The sequence below is a fragment of the Pseudophryne corroboree genome, chromosome 1, assembly GCF_028390025.1.
Source record: "Pseudophryne corroboree isolate aPseCor3 chromosome 1, aPseCor3.hap2, whole genome shotgun sequence".
Classification (NCBI taxonomy): Eukaryota; Metazoa; Chordata; class Amphibia; order Anura; family Myobatrachidae; genus Pseudophryne; species Pseudophryne corroboree.
The window spans coordinates 56,611,356-56,636,792 of record NC_086444.1 but is presented as its reverse complement, the minus strand read 5'-3'; the positions used below and the strand labels follow the sequence as shown (position 1 = coordinate 56,636,792).

At 46.3% G+C, this 25,437-nt stretch overlaps 1 protein-coding gene across 12 annotated transcripts in view; it reads right to left on the bottom strand.

Moving 5' to 3' along the window:
- Window positions 1-25,437, bottom strand: part of TCF4 (transcription factor 4) — a 611,629-nt gene that overhangs the window by 14,864 nt on the left and 571,328 nt on the right. For all 12 annotated transcript variants that reach the window (XM_063959822.1, XM_063959782.1, XM_063959837.1 and 9 more), the window contains one exon: window positions 1,453-1,582. In XM_063959822.1, coding sequence (XP_063815892.1) covers window positions 1,453-1,582 — 130 coding nt within the window. The remainder of the gene's footprint in view (window positions 1-1,452; window positions 1,583-25,437) is intronic.

Here is a 25,437-nt window from a genome sequence, read left to right as displayed (position 1 = left end):
ATCTCCCCATAATGATCCTTAATAATTTGCACCGACGATCACTCATAAGCTAAATTATGTTCACAGAAAGACATAATGTTTTCCTCATTTGCTGTATGTTACAAAACTGTACAGCTTCTTCCACACTCTTCTCCTTATGGCACTGAGAGGTTGCATCACTCCAATATATACACGGACGAGTCACATTATTATGACCACCTCCTGTATTTGACGTTGGCAGCGTGTAACCCATGAAGTATGTCACATGTGGTGCGCTGGCTTGGTGGGTATATGAGGTGTGTGATAGGCCGTCTGCACACATATCACTCGCTGCCGTCATGGGTAAAAGGGGCGATTTATCAGAGTTGCAGTAAGAGATGATTATCGGCTTTCGGGCCAAGGTGGGTGGTATCTCTGACGCAGCGCAGTTTGTGAGCAGTCTGCGTGCTGCTGCGGTGAGGGTGTATCGTGACTGGACAAATGGCACCACTACGAATAACCGACGTGGAACCTGCGATTGATGTGAGAGGTGAACGTCAGCTTCGAAGGTGCGCGAGGGCCGACCGGCACATTACAGAGGCGCAGCTCACCGTAATAATTAACCTGGGAGCTACCAGATGTGTGTCTAACATAACCGTTCAGCCCGTCTAGCTGTTGTCCGGCTGCACATGGCGGTTACTCTGGCTATTAGCTGGTGGTCACCGTGTAGTACTAATGGCTCTGACCTTCTTACCAGTGGTAAGTCATATATATCTACACAGGGTCGCATCTGACCCCCAGTTATCACATTCTTACTCCTAAGTACACAGCAAGCCGCATCCTACCATACCAATCTGTTACAAGGTAATAAAACGCCCATTTTATGCTATTTTAAAGCTTATTAATGGTCTTTACTATGAAGTAAGAATGACATTGGGCAAACGGACACGTATGTACTGATTTAGCTGATCGTTTCTATAAGGGCTTAGGGGGACACTTACTAAGCAGTGATAAGAGCGGAGAAGTGAGCCAGTGGAGAAGTGGCCCCATCAACCAATCAGCAGCTCTGTATCATTTTATAGTATGCAAATTATAGATGTTACGTCAGTGCGGATTGGTTTTCATGGGCAACTTATCCACTGGCTCACTTCACCGCTCTCATCACTGCTTAGTAAATGTCCCCCTTAGTTGTTTATGAGCTTAGTTAAAAAAGTTAATGAGCGGAGGGAACGGATTGCGCTGCCAGTCCAGTACATCAGCACCCGCTTTGCAGACTTCAGCCAGAGGTATTGGGAACAGGGTGCCCCCTGCAGGGGAAAGGGGACAGAGCAAAGGACAGAAACTTTCCAGAAATAGAGGGGAGATGCTGCAATTACAAGTCATTTAAACACTATAGGTATGCTGGAGGAAACTTGGGCTGAAGCAATGATCTGAGCAAACTCATCGATGAATAAAATGTTAGGTACGCTTTAGTGAATGTTGCGTCATTCTTACCTCTGTACGGATCTTGAGATTGATTTAAATCCGGTGACGTGGCGGACTGAACAGGTAACTGTGGTACGGACACCTGGTTGGGCACAAGTGAGTGACTGCCTCGTAGACTCTCCTCCCGATGGGATCCCACCTAAAGAAAGACAAGGCAAAACACACAAACTGGTGAGAAGCAGCTAAAAAAAAAAATTGCTCTGTACCTTAATTTGGGCTTTTGTCTACCCATGTATTCAAACAAAACAAACAAACTTAAAGCCTGCATTTCACGAATGATCAGAATTTACATTTAGTCCATTTGAGTTTATTATATATATATATATATATATATATATATATAAAAAATTTATTTATATTAATATACATATTCATAACCTATTTTTCAGTATTACACTAGAGGGAGCTCTTGCACCACCTGAGCATCACATTCCCGGAAACACAGACAGCACTTAACACTCTGTAAGATGCGGTGTTGCACATTTAGTGACAAATATGGAAGAGTAACTCAGGCAGGTAAAACGTCAAATTGTCTCCCTGGGTGCTGCAGCGGAGCGCACCGATTCGTACCAATCTGTCTTCTATCATGTTCGCCAACAGATCTGACAATTATCTTAATGCCCATATGCTTAATTGTGGGCCTTCTCAATTCCCCCATTGCTTTCAGAAATCCTGCTGGAATTTCCATTTGGCATTTAGCTTTAGTTTCTAGGGATACAATTCTCCGGGCTGCCATCTTTGCCATAATGCCGTCTAATCCTCGGTTTGTGGCAGCAACGGCACTAGAGTGACAAGGCCACTTCATTTGGAAGCGTAAAACAGCAGCAAAAACACGGTTTTCCTCTTCTACACTGACCGTCGTTTTTTTTTTTTTTTTTAAACGAATGTTTACTGTCTTTCGTCAAGTGCCCCGTTCAAACCCCAGAAGGGCCGCATTCCTGCCAGAGCATTCCAGTAAAGGCAAACGTAAATATTTCCTCCTGAACGAAACTGTAGGAAATGACACAATTTGAAGTCATTCGTAATTGCAAAGACCTCTGTGTTCTAAAGCATATGAACGTTGTTCTCTGTATTTCTACTTGTAACAGACATTAACATATGCCAACACAAGGTTGCTTCCAATAGCTGCGGCCAGCCGCCGGGTTCTTTGCAATAACTGTGCGCCCTTCTTGGTTTTTTTTTGTTTTGTTTTGTTTATATCGACACGCAGTCATCCGACATGAAAGAAATAAAGATTAATTAGTATTTTTCCTGTTGTTAGGATTTATATCACACTGATTTCTAAGATTATTTGTTTCGTATCCAGCTGCCAGCTTGTTCTATCCTAATCCCCCATCTGTAAGGTTTCTGTGGTTTTCCAAATCTGCGGCAAACTATACTTTAAAGAAAAGAAAAAAAAAGGCCTATGGAAAAATCGACCGCTGTAAATGTTTTACTTAAGCTGCGTTATTAATTAAAGGACTAATTGAGGTGTGTATTACAAGGTAATCTACTTAAAACGTAATACTGTATGTCGAGGTATGCTTAGAGAGGTATAGGAGGAGAATAGTAAGAAAAGTTGCAGAGAGAGACTAGCGGCACAAAGTTTGCTCTGTGTGTTCGGATTTCTGCAAACAATAAATCATAATAGGAAAGATTATTCGCCCAAACACCTGGTGAGATAAAATCAATGAAGGATTTTTAATTAACTGGAACTAACTTTTGTTTGTAGTGAGAGAGAAAAAAAATCACAGAAATGTAGCCAAATGTAGGAGAATAGCGGTCAAGGTCACTAGGCTAGAGCGGCTGGGGAAGGTGGCAAGAGATGGTTTCCAGGGCTACTCCTACTGTCTCTCTTTTATCATAGAGTTCATACCCTGCCCTGTTCCCTGATCACAAATATGCCACTAAAGAAAAAGCTGTGGAAAGGGGAGGATTATAATTAAACAGGGATAATTGTCATCTCAGACCTATTCAATTAAGTAGGGTGACCATATTATCCCTTCTACCTGGGACGCTCATGGATTACTCAGGTTCTGTGGCTGGCTGGCTTCAAGCCTACATTTCAGCTGGTTTTAATCATCCACAGAACCTGTGTAATCCATGAGCGTCCCAGGTAAAAGGGATAATATGGTCACCCTAAATGAAGTCTTGTTAAGCCCTCAGGGTGCAGTTTTCCTCACTGCCTCAGGAGCTGCGAGAAAAAGTCTTTGCTGCCTTAGGATATAAGGCCTCCTGTATTAGATTATTTCAGACGACACTGTATGTACTATTATGCAATTTCCTTTCCCCTCCCCCTCCCCTTTTTATTTCTGTAACCTCTCCCCTTCTATTTTGAAAAATTAATAAAAATTTAATCTTGAAAAAAAAAAAAAAAAACCCCAGATATAAGGCCTTATTCAAGTTTGTTAGCAAACCAAAAAGGCACACTAATGGACAAAACCATGTGCACTGCAGGTGGGGCAGATGTAACGTGCTGAGAGAGTCAGATTTGGGTGAGGTGTGGTCAAACTGAAATCTAAATTGCAGTGTAAAGGTGTGTACACACGGTGAGATCCTTGCTGTACCCGATTTCCCTTGAATTCCATCAGAGCCCAGAAGCACTGATTTGCACTATCTGTACTTTAGATTTTGACTATGGGGGTCATTCCGAGTTGTTCGCTCGCTAGCTGCTTTTAGCAGCATTGCACACGCTAGGCCGCCGCCCTCTGGGAGTGTATCTTAGCTTAGCAGAATAGCGAACGAAAGATTAGCAGAACTGCTACTTAATATTTTCTTGCAGTTTCTGAGTAGCTCCAGACCTACTCCTAAGATTGCGATCAGCTCGGTCCGTTTAGTTCCTGGTTTGACGTCACAAACACGCCCTGCGTTCGGCCAGCCACTCCCCCGTTTCTCCAGACACTCCCGCGTTTTTGCCTGACACGCCTGCGTTTTTTAGCACACTCCCGGAAAACGCTCAAACGCCCCTTTCCTGTCAATCATTCACCGATCAGCAGTGCGACTGAAAAGCGCCGCACGAACACCAGCAAATCTACTAAGTTTTGTGTAAAATAACTTAGCGCATGTGCTCTGCGTACCATGCGCATTTAGCAACAAATCGCAGCATAGCGAAAATCGGCAACAAGCGAACAACTCGGAATGACCACCTATGTACGATTTTGTCTAAGTGTCAATTTTGACAATACTTTGTACTAGATAGTACACTAGATAGTCAAGGTTGACTTGCCTGCAGTCTTTCTAGCCTTACGATACTGATCTCGCTGGGCCATGCATCGGGATCGAATCGGTACCGCAAGCTGCCTAAAACCTTGCAAATTCCACTATATAGTCAAAATCAAAAGGATATATCTCACTGTGTGTACACACCTTAAAAATATAGCAGCCAGTATTTACCCTGCACAGAAACAATAACCCACCCAAATCTAACTCTCTCTGCACATGTTATATCTGCCCCACCTGCAGTGCACATGGTTTTGCACATTAGTGTGCTTTTTTGGTGTTTGTTAACAAACCTGAATAACCCCAATAGATTCCCTTTTATGTGGAATCTACGGATTACCGCACGGTACCTGAGGTTTTACAGCGCAGTGAAAATGCTAAATAAACAGCTCAGAGTTTGAAACCAGGAGCTAACGCCGCACCTAATTAAATATGCCCCTATATATAAATGTTCTAAATATATTGTGGTACTAATATTTTTTTTTTTTTAGACAAAATGAAGTTTATTGTATAAAAAAAAAAAAAAAAAAAAGAAATGAACCAAAAAAATGCATTTTAATAAAAATTAATGGAGGACAGTAATATTATCAGTGTAGATTGGTGGGAGAAGAGGCGTTTCCCGAGCACAATCATAAGTAATGTTGTAGCCTTGTATAATTATTAGAAATAAAAACTAAAAATTAAAGAAAAAACCCAGCAATGCATTTTAGCACAATATGAAAGGAGTGTGGCATAACCTAAGGGATTAGTGTCGTACTGGATCCTACAGACCGGATGGGAGATTAACATTTTCTAAAAAGTTACATCGCTGACCCATCCCTATCGCACAGTGAAGGAAGCCATTTTGTAGGTGGATCAATATTCATGAGGATGCAGCCAATCAATTCACTATAAGCTAGTGACATACTGTACTTACCAACTCTTCCGGGAACATCTGGGAGACTCCTGACTCTCCTGGACACCTGAGAGAGCAAGCACATCTCCTGAACCCTCTGACTCCTTCTTCCTGAGCTAAGCGGGCAGTCCAGGCAGCGTGATGATGCAATTCACATTGCATAGTATCATTTTACCGTGATGGAATCACTACTTGGTATAGCAGGGGGGAGGGCCAAGGCACCACATGCAATCATTGCACCACAATCTCCCAGGATGTCCAAGAGACTCCTCAATGGAGTAGAGAGCAGATCTCACGGACAAATGCTACTGTTCTTTCTTATGAAGTAGGCAGGACCATGATAACGCAATTTGCATGATCAAGTACCATCCAGTGTGTGAGGCCATGATTCGCGTGGTGGAAAGGGCGGTGTATCAGATCATTATGGAACACACCCACTGCACTAGGAATTTGAAATTTTCAGGGAGTCCTCCTAGCCCCCCAGGAGAGTAGGCTTCCCCCTCCCGGACTCTTTCTATCTATGTGTCAGGAAGGGTCAAGGATGTCCAAGGGGCAGTTGCGGTGCGGCCAGGATAGAGATTTGTGTCATCATACCTTGCCCTATCACTTCAAGGCGTGATTCCCATCATTGATCCCCCCCCCCCGCCCCACACACACACACTTGCTCTCATGATCAACCCTTCTGAGATCTCCCGTAGGGGAGATCCAAAAGTAGGCAAGTAAGCAGTAGATATTGCTTCAACCCACATGATGTCTGCTTCCACTGTGTGTGTGCAGTACACTATGGGGGTCATTCCGAGTTGTTCGCTCGGTAAAATTCTTCGCATCGCAGCGTTTTTCCGCTTAGTGCGCATGCGCAATGTTCGCACTGCGACTGCGCCAAGTAAATTTGCTATGCAGTTAGGAATTTTACTCACGGCTTTTTCATCGTTCTGGTGATCGTAATGTGATTGACAGGAAGTGGGTGTTTCTGGGTGGAAACAGACCGTTTTATGGGAGTGTGTGAAAAAACGCTACAGTTTCTGGGAAAAACGCGGGAGTGGCCAGAGAAACGGAGGAGTGTCTGGGCGAACGCTGGGTGTGTTTGTGACGTCAAACCAGGAACGACAAGCACTGAACTAATCGCAGATGCCGAGTAAGTTTGGAGCTACTCAGAAACTGCACAGAGATGTCTTATCGCAATATTGCGAATCTTTCGTTCGCAATTTTAAGATGCTAAGATTCACTCCCAGTAGGCGGCGGCTTAGCATGTGCAAAGCTGCTAAAAGCAGCTTGCGAGCGAACAACTCGGAATGAGGGCCTATGTTGTGTAGTCATTTAGGAAATGTGAAAAAAATAAAAGCTTAACATAAAGAGTTAATGTTCCTCCCCCACAGACCACTTTATGGGTCAGTCACCTGTTTTCCCGTATTTTAGGCTGAATTTTTCAACCATGGTGAAGTATGTTTATTGTATTTAAGATGCATTATTGCGGTCATACCAGGCAGTTTTACAGTCACAGGGTAATAATCTCCCCATGAAACAACAATAACACACAACGGTTGAAGAGTGCTAGATTTAACTTTCAATTATCTTACCAATATGTCTTTTGTACAGGCAGGAGGAAAGGCAATTTGCTGAAATGCGGAAAGCGCGGTTTAGAGTTGAAGTAGCCCCTTTACAATCTATGGAAAGTGGTCATACAGATATTCCTTACAGCTCCCAGATGGGCGCTCGCTATCCCGAGACAAAGGCCTCACACAATACAAAGGACAGTCGCCTAATCAGGTTGCAAACTTGCTGGCTTGTCTGCATCTTAAACCTTCTCTTCTTTTTCATGTTCTCTCAAAAAAAATCATACTCGATATCCATTCGTTGCGATGATTATGCATCGCTTTAAACGCTTATCTATTTCAGATTACAAAAAAAAAATAATACATTCTATGGGCGGTATTCAATTGTTTGAAAAGTCAGTTGGGTGTCTGTTTTTTCCTATCTAATAGACAGGAAAAAACAGACATCCAACCGACTTTTCAAACAATTGAATTCCCCCCTATAAGCCTGCACTTTGTATCGGAGAACAATCAGCGCTGTTCTATTGATACATTCCAATAAAAGAATGTTTGTACAACGTTCTGTTAGAGACTAAACCGCCAAGTTCCAAGAGGAATAAACAGTCCACTCTCAGCCTTTGTGAGCGTGTTGTTGGTCTAAAATTATGCACCGAAGCCTTTCATCTCTATCCTATATAATAGTTTCCATATGTCAAGTGGCTTTGCTATAAACTAGATTAAAAGCAATAAGAAAGGATTTAATAATAAAAAGATATTTTAAGTGGCATTAAATATGGAAAAAAAAAAAAGTTCAATACTTTACAAAAAGAAAATCTCTTTAAGCAGCTTTCCCAAATATTGAGGCATTAAAAATTTAAAAAAGCATCCAAAAATATAATATTTAAGCACTATAAAGGAGGCGATATAAAAGGCACCATATGTAAAATAAAAACAAAGAAACACCTGAAAAAAATAACTATTTCACACTACGTACTGTATAGCAGACGGGCAACGCGTCTTAACAGTGGTTGGGGGGGGGGAATACAAATACCAGCATGTTTCCCACAAGAGAAATAAGCGACCCGAGGTGTAAAGCACAGTGTATATTGGAAGTGGATTTAGCAGGTCTTTCTGTGGCTTCTAGTTCCACAACATGTTGCGTATCTCTGGTGTACAGAGGAAGAGCGTTCCGTCAGGTTCCACTCCATGTTTTCCACCCTGCACTCTCCCCGCCTGGTTTAGTGAAAGTGCATTCAGCTAATCCACAATTTCTACATAGCACAACATGAAACACACAGACTTTACAGAGGAAGTTTTCTTTGGCAATGAACGCTATTGATGTGATGTGAGGGACCCGCTTCCATAACAGATTTTCTTCCAGTGCAGCAAAATAAAATTTTTTGCTCATTCCCACTCGGTCAGAATCTGACAGTAATTATCAGCTCTAAAACAAATAATACTTTTTTTTGGTGTGCGTTTCCTCCCTTAGGTGCACTTCCTTCCTATTACATACTGCGATCCTTCTTCAATATACATTAAATAGTGGACTACTATGTCTCTCAGCAGGGCCGTACTAAGGACTGTGGGCGCCTGCGGTCAAGTAGGTTGTGTGGACCCCAACAACAAAAATGATCCTTGTCCACACTGCAAACACCACTGTCACTTTGCCCCTCACCGATAGCACGCAGTGTATTACATCATGTCCGCAAGGATCTTTATATAGATAATAAGGGGTGATGGTATATATCGGACTTTGGGGGTCACTATTGGTATATATATCCTGCGTTGTGGGGGAGAACGCAGGGGCATGTCCGACCGGTTCTGTGGACGGAGAAGAAAATACATGGAGAGGGACTGCACGTGCGTAGAATACGCAGGTCAAAGGTCATGACTCTGGCAAGAGCTGCTCTGGGTCCTTATGCCTGCAACACTGGGAGCCGGCCAAGAAGAAATGTGTGCAGGAGGTGACCATTTCATTCGCAACCCCCCCCCCCCCTTCCAATATAATCCAGCCCTATTCCTCAGCTCCAGTTAGACAGCTTTCAGTGCACCTGTCAGTGAATGTCCCCACATTTACTGCGACGCGGCATGTTGTACCAGACTGCGACTATTTGCAGCCAGCAATCGCTTAAATCCTTTAGGAATTAATGGAGCAATCGCCAGCTGCAAATAGTCGCACATTGGCATGCCATGCAGCAAGCCGTGATCACATTGCAGCAAACATGAACATGGCTACATCTGTACCTTAGCTCCTATACTACCCACACTAATTCATCCTCATAACCTACCCTACTCCCACCTACCGTATACTATCTACACTAATACACCCTCACACCTGACCTACTCCCACCTACTGTATACTACCCACACTAATTCATCCTCATACCTACCCTACTCCCACCTACTGTATACTATCTACACTAATACATCCTCATACCTACCCTACTCCCACCTACTGTATACTACCCACACTAATTCATCCTCATACCTACCCTACTCCCACCTACTGTATACTATCTACACTAATACATCCTCATACCTACCCTACTCCCACCTACTGTATACTACTCACACTAATTCATCCTCATACCTACCCTACTCCCACCTACTGTATACTATCTACACTAATACATCCTCATACCTACCCTACTCCCACCTACTGTATACTACCCACACTAATTCATCCTCATACCTACCCTACTCCCACCTACTGTATACTATCTACACTAATACATCCTCATACCTACCCTACTCCCACCTACTGTATACTACCCACACTAATTCATCCTCATACCTACCCTACTCCCACCTACTGTATACTATCTACACTAATACATCCTCATACCTACCCTACTCCCACCTACTGTATACTACCCACACTAATTCATCCTCATACCTACCCTACTCCCACCTACTGTATACTACCTACACTAATACACCCTCACACCTCCCCTACTCCCACCTACTGTATACTACCCACACTAATTCATCCTCATACCTACCCTACTCCCACCTACTGTATACTACCTACACTAATACACCCTCACACCTCCCCTACTCCCATCTATACTACCCACACTAATACACCCTCACACCTCCCCTACTCCCACCTACTGTATACTACCTACACTAATACACCCTCACACCTCCCCTACTCCCATCTATACTACCCACACTAATACACCCTCACACCTACCCTACTCCCACCTTTACTACCCACACTAATACACCCTCACACCTCCCCTACTCCCATCTATACTACCCACACTAATACACCCTCACACCTCCCCTACTCCCATCTAAACTACCCACACTAATACACCCTCACACCTACCCTACTCCCACCTATACTACCCACACTAATACACCCTCACACCTCCCCTACTCCCACCTATACTACCCACACTAATACACCCTCACACCTCCCCTACTCCCATCTATACTACCCACACTAATACACCCTCACACCTCCCCTACTCCCACCTTTACTACCCACACTAATACACCCTCACACCTCCCCTACTCCCATCTATACTACCCACACTAATACACCCTCACACCTACCCTACTCCCACCTTTACTACCCACACTAATACACACTCACACCTCCCCTACTCCCACCTACTGTATACTACCCACACTAATTCATCCTCATACCTACCCTACTCCCATCTATACTACCCACACTAATACACCCTCACACCTACCCTACTCCCACCTACTGTATACTACCCACACTAATTCATCCTCATACCTACCCTACTCCCATCTATACTACCCACACTAATACACCCTCACACCTACCCTACTCCCACCTACTGTATACTACCCACACTAATTCATCCTCATACCTACCCTACTCCCATCTATACTACCCACACTAATACACCCTCACACCTACCCTACTCCCACCTATACTGCCCACACTAATACACCCTCACACCTATACTACCCACACTAATACACCCTCACAACTACCCTACTCCCACCTAGACTACCCACACTAACACACCCTCACACCTACCCTACTCCTACCTATACTACCCACACTAATACACCCTCACACCTACCCTTCTCCCACCTATACTATCCACACTAACACACCCTCAAACCTACCCTACTCCTACCTATACTACCCACACTAATACACCCTCACACCTACCCTACTCCCACCTATACTATCCACACTAACACACCCTCACACCTCCCCTACTCCCATCTATACTACCCACACTAACACACCCTCACACCTACCCTACTCCTACCTATACTACCCACACTAATACACCCTCACACCTACCCTACCCACACTAACGCACCCTCACACCTACCCTACTCCCACCTATACTACCCACACTAATACACCCTCACACCTACCCTACTCCCACCTATACTATCCACACTAATACACCCTCACACCTACCCTACTCCCACCTATACTACCTACACTAATACACCCTCACACCTACCCTACTCCCACCTATACTACCCACACTAATACACCCTCACACCTACCCTACTCCCACCTATACTATCCACACTAATACACCCTCACACCTACCCTACTCCCACCTATACTACCCACACTAATACACCCTCACACCTACCCTACTCACACCTATACTACCCACACTAATACACACTCACACCTACCCTACTCCCACCTATTCTACCCACACTAATACATCCTCATACCTCCACTACTCCCACCTATACTACCCACGCTAATTCACCCTCACACCTACCCTACTCCCACCTATACTACCCACACTAGCACACCCTCACACCTCCCCTACTCCACTACTCCCACCTATACTACCCGCACTAATACACCCTCACACCTACTCTACTCTCACCTATACTACCCTAGTAATATATCATGCCTACCCTACTCCCACTTCTACTACCCACACTAATACACCCCCACACCTCCCCTACTCCCACCTATACTACCCACACTAATACACCCCCACACCTCCCCTACTCCCACCTATACTACCCACACGAATACACCCTCATACCTCCCCTATTCCCACTTATATTACCCACACTAATACACCCTCACACCTACCCTACCCACACTAATACACCCTCACACCTACCCTACTCCCACCTATTCTACCCACACTAATACACCCTCATACCTCCCCTACTCCCACCTATACTACCCACGCTAATTCACCCTCACACCTACTCTACTCCCACCTATACTACCCACACTAGCACACCCTCACACCTCCCCTACTCCCACCTATACTACCCACACTAATACACCCTCACACCTACTCTACTCTCACCTATACTACCCCAGTAATATATCATAATGCCTACCCTACTCCCACTTCTACTACCCACACTAATACACCCCCACACCTCCCCTACTCCCACCTATACTACCCACACGAATACACCCTCATACCTCCCCTATTCCCACTTATATTACCCACACTAATACACCCTCACACCTACCCTACCCTCACTAATACACCCTCACACCTACTCTACTCTCACCTATACTACCCCAGTAATACATCATAATGCCTACCCTACTCCCACTTATACTACCCACACTAATACACCCTCACACCTCCCCTACTCCCACCAATACTACCCACACTAATACACCCCCACACCTCCCCTATTCTCACCTACCCTACCCACACTAATACACCCTCACACCTCCCCTACTCCCACCTATACTACCCACACCAATACACCATCACACCTACCCTATTCCCACTTATATTACCCACACTAATACACCCTCACACCTCCCCTACTCCCACCTTCCCAACTGACCACCTACACTAATTACACTAATGCATCCTCACGGGGTGGTGTCGGAATCCTGGATGTCGGGATCTCGGCAGTGAGAATGCCATCTGCGGCATCCGGACGTTCAAAATCCTGATGGAGCCTATCCCTAACCGCTCCCACCCCATGCGCAGCCTAACCCTAACTTTCCATGAGTGCTAACCCCAACCTTCCATGAGTGCCTAACCCTAGTACCTTATGTCTACTTCCACCCTCACATCTACACTACTCCCACCCAGGGGCGTAGAGAGGGTGGAAGCTTGAGCTCCAGGCGCCACTGGGGACAGAAGATGCCGGCTCACTGCACAGCTGAGAGACGGTATCTCGGGCAGGGGTAGGAGGAGATGACTAGAAGAGAGGGAAGGGGTGGCCACCACACTGCCTGCATGATGCATGTCACTGATTGCACAGGGCAGAGAGTCCAGTGCAGCGCAGTGTGGTGTGGTGTTAGAGAAGAGGGGAGGTTTGAAGGCTTGTCAGATGAACTTTCCTGGCTGTCCGGGATCTGCATTCAGTGATCTGGTACATGCAGGCAGTGTGGTGGCCACCCCTTCCCTTTCCTCAGTCCTCTCCTTCTACCCACGGAGGTCCAGCCTGTCAATCACATAGAAGCTCCGCCCCTCCAGGCTGGAATGAGGAGCTGCTCTGCTGCTACCCTCTTGGTGAGAATTAATGTGTGTATACTGTGTGTTTATGTGTATATGTGTATATCGAAGAGCACGGGTGCAAGCACCAAAGCTCTACGTATCAAGATCCATTAACCCCAAGGTGGTTCAAGCCTTGCTATGAGGTACAGGGTAAGTATGTGAAACCCTTTGTGCTTCAGAGATATTACAAGATTCCCAGCGAATCATTAGGCTGTCTTCTCATGAATACTGGTTCAGCCAACAACAACATGGCTTCTGCATGTGCAGAAGTCCTGGTCACAGTCATGTATACAAATGTGCCCGTATCGTGTACCACGCATGTGTCTCAGTGAAAGCTTCCTATTAGGCTGTGCACAGTCCACACTGCATTCCAGTCTTGTTCCCGAGCACCTGTTTTATTGATGACCTCAGCTCTGCTTCTCCACATTTAGACGTTTTCACAAAACAGCTTTTTAAACAAAAGCCAGATGTTTCCCATCACGGCTGCAGGGGAAACAAAATCAGGGTAGACTGGGGGAGAACGTACCCATAGACAATTCTTCATTAGCTTCAAGTTACTATGGGTTTTTTGTTCTCAAGTGAAGGACATATTAAATAGTAAAAGCAAGCAAAAAAATAAATAAATTATATTATATACACTGTGTGTGTGTGTGTATATATATATATATATATATATATATATATATATATATATACACACACACACACACACACACACACAGATGGATAGCCCACAACAGCGCCACTCGCGGGACTGTTAATAAAATAAGAATTTACTTACCGATAATTCGATTTCTCATAGTCCGTAGTGGATGCTGGGGACTCCGAAAGGACCATGGGGAATAGCGGCTCCGCAGGAGACTGGGCACAAAGTAAAAGCTTTAGGACTAGCTGGTGTGCACTGGCTCCTCCCCCTATGACCCTCCTCCAAGCCTCAGTTAGGATACTGTGCCCGGACGAGCGTACACAATAAGGAAGGATTTTGAATCCCGGGTAAGACTCATACCAGCCACACCAATCACACCGTACAACTTGTGATCTGAACCCAGTTAACAGCTTGATAACAGAAGGAGCCTCTGAAAAGATGGCTCACAACAACAATAACCCGATTTTTGTAACAATAACTATGTACAAGTAATGCAGACAATCCGCACTTGGGATGGGCGCCCAGCATCCACTACGGACTATGAGAAATAGAATTATCGGTAAGTAAATTCTTATTTTCTCTAACGTCCTAGTGGATGCTGGGGACTCCGAAAGGACCATGGGGATTATACCAAAGCTCCCAAACGGGCGGGAGAGTGCGGATGACTCTGCAGCACCGAATGAGAGAACTCCAGGTCCTCCTCAGCCAGGGTATCAAATTTGTAGAATTTAGCAAACGTGTTTGCCCCTGACCAAGTAGCTGCTCGGCAAAGTTGTAAAGCCGAGACCCCTCGGGCAGCCGCCCAAGATGAGCCTACTTTCCGTGTGGAATGGGCTTTTACAGATTTTGGCTGTGGCAGGCCTGCCACAGAATGTGCAAGCTGAATTGTACTACAAATCCAACGAGCAATCGTCTGCTTAGAAGCAGGAGCACCCAGCTTGTTGGGTGCATACAGGATAAACAGCGAATCAGATTTCCTGACTCCAGCCGTCCTGGAAACATATATTTTCAGGGCCCTGACTACGTCCAGCAACTTGGAATCCTCCAAGTCCCTAGTAGCCGCAGGCACCACAATAGGCTGGTTTAAGTGAAATGCTGAAACCACCTTAGGGAGAAATTGAGGACGAGTCCTCAATTCTGCCCTGTCCGTATGAAAAATTAGGTAAGGGCTTTTATAGGATAAAGCCGCCAATTCTGAGACACGCCTGGCTGAAGCCAGGGCTAACAGCATTACCACTTTCCATGTGAGATATTTTAAGTCCACAGTGGTGAGTGGTTCAAACCAATGTGATTTTAGGAATCCCAAAACTACATTGAGATCCCAAGGCGCCACTGGAGGCACAAAAGGAGGCTGTATATGCAGTACTCCCTTGACAAACGTCTGAACTTCAGGAACAGAAGCCAGTTCTTTTTGGAAGAATATTGACAGGGCCGAAATTTGAACCTTAATGGACCTTAATTTGAGGCCCATAGACAGTCCTGTTTGCAGGAAATGCAGGAAACGACCCAGTTGAAATTCTTCTGTAGGGGCCTTCCTGGCCTCGCACCACGCAACATATTTTCGCCAAATACGGTGATAATGTTGTATGGTTACATCCTTCCTGGCTTTGATCAGGGTAGGGATGACTTCATCCGGAATGCCTTTTTCCTTCAGGATCCGGCGTTCAACCGCCATGCCGTCAAACGCAGCCGCGGTAAGTCTTGGAACAGACATGGTCCCTGCTGGAGCAGGTCCTTTCTTAGAGGTAGAGGCCACGGGTCTTCCGTGAGCATCTCTTGAATTTCCGGGTACCAAGTCCTTCTTGGCCAATCCGGAGCCACGAGTATAGTCTTTACTCCTCTCCTTCTTATGATTCTCAGTACTTCTGGTATGAGAGGAAGAGGAGGGAACACATACACTGACTGGTACACCCACGGTGTTACCAGAGCGTCCACAGCTATTGCCTGAGGGTCCCTTGACCTGGCGCAATATCTGTCCAGTTTTTTGTTGAGGCGGGACGCCATCATGTCCACCTTTGGTTTTTCCCAACGGTTCACAATCATGTGGAAGACTTCTGGGTGAAGTCCCCACTCCCCCGGGTGAAGATCGTGTCTGCTGAGGAAGTCTGCTTCCCAGTTGTCCACTCCCGGAATGAACACTGCTGACAGTGCTATCACATGATTCTCCGCCCAGCGAAGAATCCTTGCCACTTTCATCATTGCCCTCCTGCTTCTTGTGCCGCCCTGTCTGTTTACGTGGGCGACTGCCGTGATGTTGTCCGACTGGATCAATACCGGCTGACCCTGAAGCAGAGGTCTTGCCTGACTTAGGGCATTGTAAATGGCCCTTAGTTCCAGGATATTTATGTGAAGTGACGTTTCCATGCTTGACCACAAGCCCTGGAAATTTCTTCCCTGTATGACTGCTCCCCAGCCTCTCAGGCTGGCATCCGTGGTCACCAGGACCCAATCCTGAATGCCGAATCTGCGGCCCTCTAGGAGATGAGCACTCTGTAACCACCACAGGAGAGACACCCTTGTCCTTGGAGACAGGGTTATCCGCTGATGCATTTGAAGATGCGATCCGGACCATTTGTCCAGCAGATCCCACTGAAAAGCGTGGAATCTGCCCAATGGAATCGCTTCGTAAGAAGCCACCATCTTTCCCAGGACCCTTGTGCATTGATGTACTGACACTTGGCCTGGTCTTAGGAGGTTCCTGACTAGGTCGGATAACTCCTTGGCTTTCTCCTCCGGGAGAAACACCTTTTTCTGTACTGTGTCCAGAATCATCCCTAGGAACAGCAGACGTGTCGTCGGAATCAGCTGCGATTTTGGAATATTTAGAATCCATCCGTGCTGTCGTAGTACTACTTGAGATAGTGCTACTCCGACCTCTAACTGTTCTCTGGACCTTGCCCTTATCAGGAGATCGTCCAAGTAAGGGATAATTAAGACGCCTTTTCTTCGAAGAAGAATCATCATTTCGGCCATTACCTTGGTAAAGACCCGGGGTGCCGTGGACAATCCAAACGGCAGCGTCTGAAACGGATAGTGACAGTTCTGTACCACAAACCTGAGGTACCCTTGGTGAGAAGGGCAAATTGGGACATGGAGGTAAGCATCCTTGATGTCCAGAGACACCATATAGTCCCCTTCTTCCAGGTTCGCTATCACTGCTCTGAGTGACTCCATCTTGAACTTGAACCTTTTTATGTAAGTGTTCAAGGATTTCAGATTTAAAATGGGTCTCACCGAGCCGTCCGGCTTCGGTACCACAAACAGCGTGGAATAATACCCCTTTCCCTGTTGTAGGAGGGGTACCTTGATTATCACCTGCTGGGAATACAGCTTGTGAATGGCTTCCAATACCGCCTCCCTGTCGGGGGGAGACGTTGGTAAAGCAGACTTCAGGAACCGGCGAGGGGGAGACGTCTCGAATTCCAATTTGTACCCCTGAGATACTACCTGCAGGATCCAGGGGTCCACTTGCGAGTGAGCCCACTGCGCGCTGAAATTCTTGAGACGGGCCCCCACCGTGCCTGAGTCCGCTTGTAAGGCCCCAGCGTCATGCTGAGGACTTGGCAGAAGCGGGGGAGGGCTTCTGTTCGTGGGAAGAGGCTGTTTTCTGCAGTCTTTTTCCCCTTCCTCTGCCCCGGGGCAGATATGAGTGGCCTTTTGCCCGCTTGCCCTTATGGGGACGAAAGGACTGAGCCTGAAAAGACGGTATCTTTTTCTGCTGCGAGGTGACTTGGGGTAAAAAGGTGGATTTTCCAGCCGTTGCCGTGGCCACCAGGTCCGATAGACCGACCCCAAATAACTCCTCCCCTTTATACGGCAATACTTCCATATGCCGTTTGGAATCCGCATCCCCTGACCACTGTCGCGTCCATAATCCTCTTCTGGCAGAAATGGACATCGCACTTACTCTTGATGCCAGAGTGCAAATATCCCTCTGTGCATCTCGCATATATAGAAATGCATCCTTTAAATGCTCTATAGTCAATAATATATTGTCCCTGTCCAGGGTATCAATATTTTCAGTCAGGGAATCCGACCAAGCCACCCCAGCACTGCACATCCAGGCTGAGGCGATTGCTGGTCGCAGTATAATACCAGTATGTGTGTATATACTTTTAAGGATATTTTCCAGCTTCCTATCAGCTGGTTCCTTGAGGGCGGCCGTATCAGGAGACGGTAACGCCACTTGTTTTGATAAGCGTGTGAGTGCCTTATCTACGCTAGGGGGTGTTTCCCAACGCGCCCTAACCTCTGGCGGGAAAGGGTATAATGCCAATAATTTTTTAGAAATTAGCAGTTTTTTATCGGGGGAAACCCACGCTTCATCACACACCTCATTTAATTCATCTGATTCAGGAAAAACTACGGGTAGTTTTTTCACACCCCACATAATACCCTTTTTTGTGGTACTTGTAGTATCAGAAATGTTCAAAACCTCCTTCATTGCCGTGATCATGTAACGTGTGGCCCTACTGGAAAATACGTTTGTTTCCTCACCGTCGACACTGGAGTCAGTGTCCGTGTCAGTGTCTGTATCGACCTGAGGTAACGGGCGTTTTATAGCCCCTGACGGTGTTTGAGACGCCTGTACAGGTATTAACTGATTTGCCGGCTGTCTCATGTCGTCAACAGTCTTTTGTAAAGTGCCGACACTATCACGTAATTCTTTCCATAAGACCATCCAGTCAGGTGTCGACTCCCTATGGGTGACATCACTAACACAGGCAATTGCTCCGCCTCCACACCATTTTCCTCCTCATACATGTCGACACAGCGTACCGACACACAGCACACACACAGGGAATGCTCTGACAGAGGACAGGACCCCACTAGCCCTTTGGGGAGACAGAGGGAGAGTTTGCCAGCACACACCAGAGCGCTATATATATATATAGGGATAACCTTATATAAGTGTTTTTCCCTAATATAGCTGCTGTATATATTAATATGCCAATTTAGTGCCCCCCCTCTCTTGTTTTACCCTGTTTCTGTAGTGCAGGACTGCAGGGGAGAGTCAGGGAGCCTTCCTCCAACGGAGCTGTGAGGAAAAAATGGCGCTTGTGTGCTGAGGAGATAGGCTCCGCCCCTTTTTCGGCTGCCTTTCTCCCGCTTTTTTTGTGGAAAACTGGCAGGGGTTAAATACATCCATATAGCCCAGGAGCTATATGTGATGTATTTTTAGCCATTTAAGGTATTTTCATTGCGTCCCAGGGCGCCCCCCCCCAGCGCCCTGCACCCTCAGTGACCGGAGTGTGAAGTGTGCTGAGAGCAATGGCGCACAGCTGCGGTGCTGTGCGCTACCTTATTGAAGACAGGACGTCTTCTGCCGCCGATTTTCCGGACCTCTTCACTCTTCTGGCTCTGTAAGGGGGCCGGCGGCGCGGCTCCGGGACCCATCCATGGCTGGGCCTGTGATCGTCCCTCTGGAGCTAATGTCCAGTAGCCTAAGAAGCCCAATCCACTCTGCACGCAGGTGAGTTCGCTTCTTCTCCCCTTAGTCCCTCGATGCAGTGAGCCTGTTGCCAGCAGGTCTCACTGAAAATAAAAAAACCTATTTAAACTTTTACTCTAAGCAGCTCAGGAGAGCCACCTAGATTGCACCCTTCTCGTTCGGGCACAAAATCTTAACTGAGGCTTGGAGGAGGGTCATAGGGGGAGGAGCCAGTGCACACCAGCTAGTCCTAAAGCTTTTACTTTGTGCCCAGTCTCCTGCGGAGCCGCTATTCCCCATGGTCCTTTCGGAGTCCCCAGCATCCACTAGGACGTTAGAGAAATGAAGATACAGACACTCACTGAAGAGCCAACGGGGGTGATTCAGTAAGTACTGCATTTACCCCGGTGGCCTTTCTCTGCATGTGCAGAACAGGTCCTACGATCTAAGCGCAGGAATGCGAGGCGTTCGCAGGGAGGGTTGGGGTCGGCCGGCATTCGAGAAAACTAGGGCGTGTCACCCCCATTTTCCGGGAGCGACAAGGATTGCGTTGCGAGACGCAGTTCCTTGGACTTACAAGCCGCTCTGCGACAGTAAGGCTGAGAAAGCTTAGCATCACTCAGCCCGCCGACACAGATGACCATCGCGACCGATGGCCGCAATTGTCATCTCAGAAGCGATCGCATCGCAAATGCAGGGAGGAGGTGGTAAGCACCTCCTCCTGCATTTGCAGTGCTAGCATTTGCAAAAGTGCTGCAAACAGTCCTCATATACCCAGTCTGGTCCTGCATGACTCTGCGAGCGCTGGGTGTCTTTTTCCCATAAAAATGCGTCTTCGTTGCAATGCGACGTGACTAGGACGAGAGTTGCAGGGGACATGGCGCACCGAGAGGGGCTGTTTGGTGCAAATGCAGCACTTTTTAAAGCTTGCAGAATACTCAATTTAGGTTCTACTGTAGATTAATCATCTCGCCAAATTGATTATTTTGTGTAAGTAATGATCGTGGACATTTTACTAATGAAACAAAATGTTTAAATAACAGGAATGCCTTAAATACGCTGAATTTTTGGTTTTTCCGCGTTTCTATACTTTTATTAAATCCAACATGTGACAAATATGCAGAAAAGCATCTTATTTCTTTCCTGAACACATGGCTTTGGCAAATGACCTCATTAAGCATGGCGATCCGTCCCTGCAGCACAGGATATTCCATTACATCATTTCACTTGGACGAAACGTGCGCATTATATGTGGATAAATTTCCCGGCAAGTGGCCACAAAAAGCAAACAATTTCAAAAAGCAAAGACCCAGAGATGTTATATAAGGTTGAGAGGTGTTGATACTGTGGCACAGACCTCCATAATCAGGAACAAACAGGTAATTTTTTCCAGAAGAAGGCAATTTCCAAACCATATAAATATTATATACTTCCCATAATTACATCAGACAAATTAGTGCTGGATTTAGGAAGATTAAAGAGAAGGAATCACAGAACACCTCTTATAGGTTCTACTCGTAAGTCATTGCAATCTTGGTTAAAAGAAGCATTAAGGCCCACTCACTACGAAGCCAGGTTACAATTAGCTTCAGGTGGTAGTCTTGCAGGAGAGGTAAAATTACAAAGTGTAAGCAGGAACCTTGTCTACAGACGTCTGAAGCTTAGAGACGTAAGCTGGCCATACATGAGGACGATATTGTTCCAACCAGCCAACTAAAAAGCCGTTTGCTCCCACACGCAGAAAATCGCCCCAAAACAGGTTGGAAAAATCAAACTTGTTCAGGTGTGGGAGGAGCTTTCCATCCAGCTGAACGATTAGTAGTCATGTCCGCCTACTTTTGACACACTGGGACAGCAGACTTCTCACAAGGACTTCAGACCCTGGGCTCAAACCAGTTGATCCTCTCTGACTTCCAGGGACCACATCACCGCCGCCATCCTACTCCAGCCACTGGGTCCAGGAAAGTCCTCACCACTGCCATCCCGCTCCAGCCGCAGGGTCCAGGAATGTCCTAACTGCCGCCGTCCCGCTCCAGCTGTCACCTCGCTGCCTCTATCTCACCCCAGCTGCAGGGTCCAGGTATATCCTCACAGTGCTGCAACCTCCCGCCGCAGGATACATAAGCAGCTGTGCTGCACAGACGCACTGCCCCAGTAGTATACCATGCTGTCGACCATACGACCACGACCCCCTACGCTCTGTAAATGCCCACCTGTCCCCTCCCAGCATGTGGATTCCTCATTGTGGGCAATAAGCCCACCCTCCCCAAAGCACTCTTTCATCCCGCCCCCCGATTCCCACCCCGCGGGATGGGAAGTACTTCCCATCCCGCGGCAACTGCACCCCTGCTCCCCATCGTCGGTAAGTGGCCCCAGTTCAGCCAAATATACAAAAAAGTTATTGAAGATTAAAAACAAAACTGTGATAAAAGTGACCTGAGAAACTTGGGGAAGCTGAAGGTGCCAGGAAGCACTGCGGGCTGCTGAAGAAGAAGTTGGGTGCTCATACAATTGTGCGGACCTGGGCAGAGACACAGGACGCACAGAGCTTTTTTGCCTTCTCTTTTGGTAGGTGACGGCTTTTGGGGAACAAATTAAAGTTATGGGCTCTTCCCTGGTTCTTTTGTTTATGAAGAGAGATGGGGACATGTGCTGCTGGACCAATAGCAGGCAGAGAGCAGAATGCACAGACTGCGAGACTTGTCATTACACTTGGCACAGCTTTTAGTGAGAGAAAAAGAACCTTTTTTGTTTTTACTATTTCTTAAAATGTGCCCAGGATGGCACAGCGAGAATGAGTGACGGGAGGGGACAGATAACTTGAGGGTGGCACACTACAAGAGGTGATGGATGGAATGATGCACAACAGCAGAATGGTTGGCTGGTGAAAAGTGAGGAGCGTCGACTCCAATTCTGTGGCATGCCGTAGCGAGTGACTGCGCCCACGGATGCAGAATCACCGGCCTCGGCAGTGGTGGACATTCTGAGTATCCTCAGGGTTCCTCAGATGTCCAATGCTTTTGCAATGGGGAACCGATCCTGCGTCTTCGGATGCATGCAGTGAATCTGAGAAGTTGATTTAACCAAGTTAATTTAAGCAATACCGAAATAAGTATTTGCACCAATATCTATAAGTGACTCAATGTATGTCCTGCAAGGCTGTGTAGGAATGCTGTGGTAAGGGGTTCTAAAGTCCAAACCTCAAGTCCCACCAACAGGTCCTGTTTTGTGGATTTCTCATGCACAGGTGAGTTCATCTACAGTACTTTGCAGAGTCAGTGATTATCCCACCAGCATCCGCAGGCAGATATCCGCAGTACAGGGGGGTGCTGGGGGTACTTAAGGGCTGAAGCAGAGAACCCCTGTGATAAAAAAAATCAGCAACATGAAGTAATCAGTATACTTTCCTACTCAATCAGAACGTCCGTGGATTCCTAGAAGAGCAGTGTGGCCTTCTGCATCCCACAAACCCCACTAGTGAAATGGGCAGAACATGGCTGAGGACGAGATTTGTGGTGAGACGTGTTGTTGTGGCCTTTCCCCTCACTGCCTGATGCACAGAAGGGGCAGGACCATGAGGATGTGAAATGCGTCATGCTCCCCCTGCATATTCCACTTAGCTCTCCCAGAGGAGAGCTGAAAAAAAGGTAGACATGTATGATCAAAGGTGTATAATGTAGCCTAACCTTACAGACTGTCTCGGAGACTCCCAGATTAAGGTGAAACATGGTGGAATCCTGGGAGATCAGTCAGGTCTGCCAGAAGAGCACATATCTTCCCGTATGGTTCACAGGGTGGTGAAACGCATCAACAAGCCCCACCTACAGCTCCAGGCCCTCTACAAAAAAAATAGGCCCATCATGGCAGCGTGATAATCACTAGCCACCAGCTGGCCACATGGTCGGCCATAAATGATAACGATTAAGATAGCATTTCTATTTTTATCACAAAATTATGCCTTTTTTTTATATTTGTACATATTAGGGAGGCATAAGAGCTAATAATGTAAGGGATGTACACGCCCACATGGTTCTGGCCACACCCACACAACACATTAGGCCCTTGAATATTTTCAGCCCCAGGCCCATGTGGGCCCTAATCCGGCCCTGCTGGAGAAAGAGCAAAATCAGGTGGTCGGAGGTTCAAGAATCCCCCCAGCATACACATCTTCTGCAGACTATGCAGACTAAACTAAAGGGTGTCTGTTTATACTGTGCATACATTTATATCCAGACATTTCTTACACATTTAAATGGCATCAAACCTCCCGTGAGTCATTCTATATGGGATTTATCATTTACTAGTATATATAGTCTTTTTTTCTTTGCCATGTGTAACAGACTGGAGTATTCCCTGAATCTATCGGAGGTAGAAAACTTGCTGGGAATTCGTTTCTGGAGTGCACCTCCTACCGCTAGTTTATTCACTGCAGCTGGTTCCAGAGTTATAGACTGTTTCAAGTATTGAAGACAGAAATGTGGAAAAAATTACCATATCCTTCATGCTGCTTGTTTTTTCTCTAAAGCCCCCCCTTCCCCTCCCCTCCCATTTTCTTTGCTCCCCTCCAAAGTGTGTGGTGTGGAACTTATCAACTGGTCAAAGGCTAACCTTAAAATTGCCGACACTGGAAGAAAACTTCCCTTTGTTCTTGCATTTCCTTTTTCAACTTTAGATTTTAGGCTTTTTTTTTTCTTCTGAACTGTTACTTTACTTGCTTTCATGTGACGTGTTCCTGGGGAGTGCAAATTGCTATTTTTGGACATATGAGAGCCACGCATATGCAGGCAGAAGATTGAGAGGGGTTCGTATAAATAGTAGTAACGTTGGTGGCCCCTCCTCCCTGATGGTAGGTAGCTGAAGCATTTTTGTTCTCTTTCGTTCTAAGGTTTTACAATGATGATGACAAAGTGTATGTATGTCTGTATATATGTGTGTGTGTGTGTGTGTGTGTGTGTGTGTGTGTGTGTGTGTGTGTGTGTGTGTGTGTGTGTGTTCACCCGTCATGATCCTGCCACCGGTGTGTGATTGTGACATTTGGGATGCCAACTGCATCCCTATATACTATTGCCCTTATGGGTTCATATATTTAATCTGGCGAATACCCGATCCAATTCGCCACTGGCCTAATCGATCACTGATCTCCGATGATCAGCAATATACATGTTAAAAAAAAAATCCCAGACTCGTCAATTCCGATCATTTTTGGAGAGAGATTGGATGAGAACTCCCAGGGACCCAGCTTAGATGCAGGGGTAGAACTGTGCGTCACCAGACCATACCGGAAAATCTGGGTAGGAGACCGGCAGTGGTGTTCTCGCCAATTGGCCACCCACTCTACTCATGAACTTTCTTTGAGCATGCTTGTCTGATGATCAAGGAAACCTGTGCTCTGTATGGAATAGAGCGTGGGCATAGGGAAGGGGGCTCTGGGGTCTCAGAGAAGGGGCAACTGGTCCCTCCAAACCTCTAGGCATAGTGCAGGCCACATCCCAAGCATCCACTGTAGCAATGTTAGCAACCCTTGGCACTAGGGACTGCTGCCTCATTGTAACCAAAGTAGGAAGTGACTGCCTAGTCTGTGTGTAGAAGACCTCTACAGCAACTTACTTGATTCATGAAACAGCGTAAATATATCATACACCAATACAACACTGCTCAGAATTTCATACAGTGTTTGGACACGTCGCTGAGATCCCATCACTCTGGAATATGAGTACCCAAACCAATCATTCACACTTATAATGCATTAAATGTAGTTGTAAAAAAACAAACCCAAAAACAAAAGAAGAAGATAAGGACTAACACCATAGGTGAAATGAGCTGGCCCCATG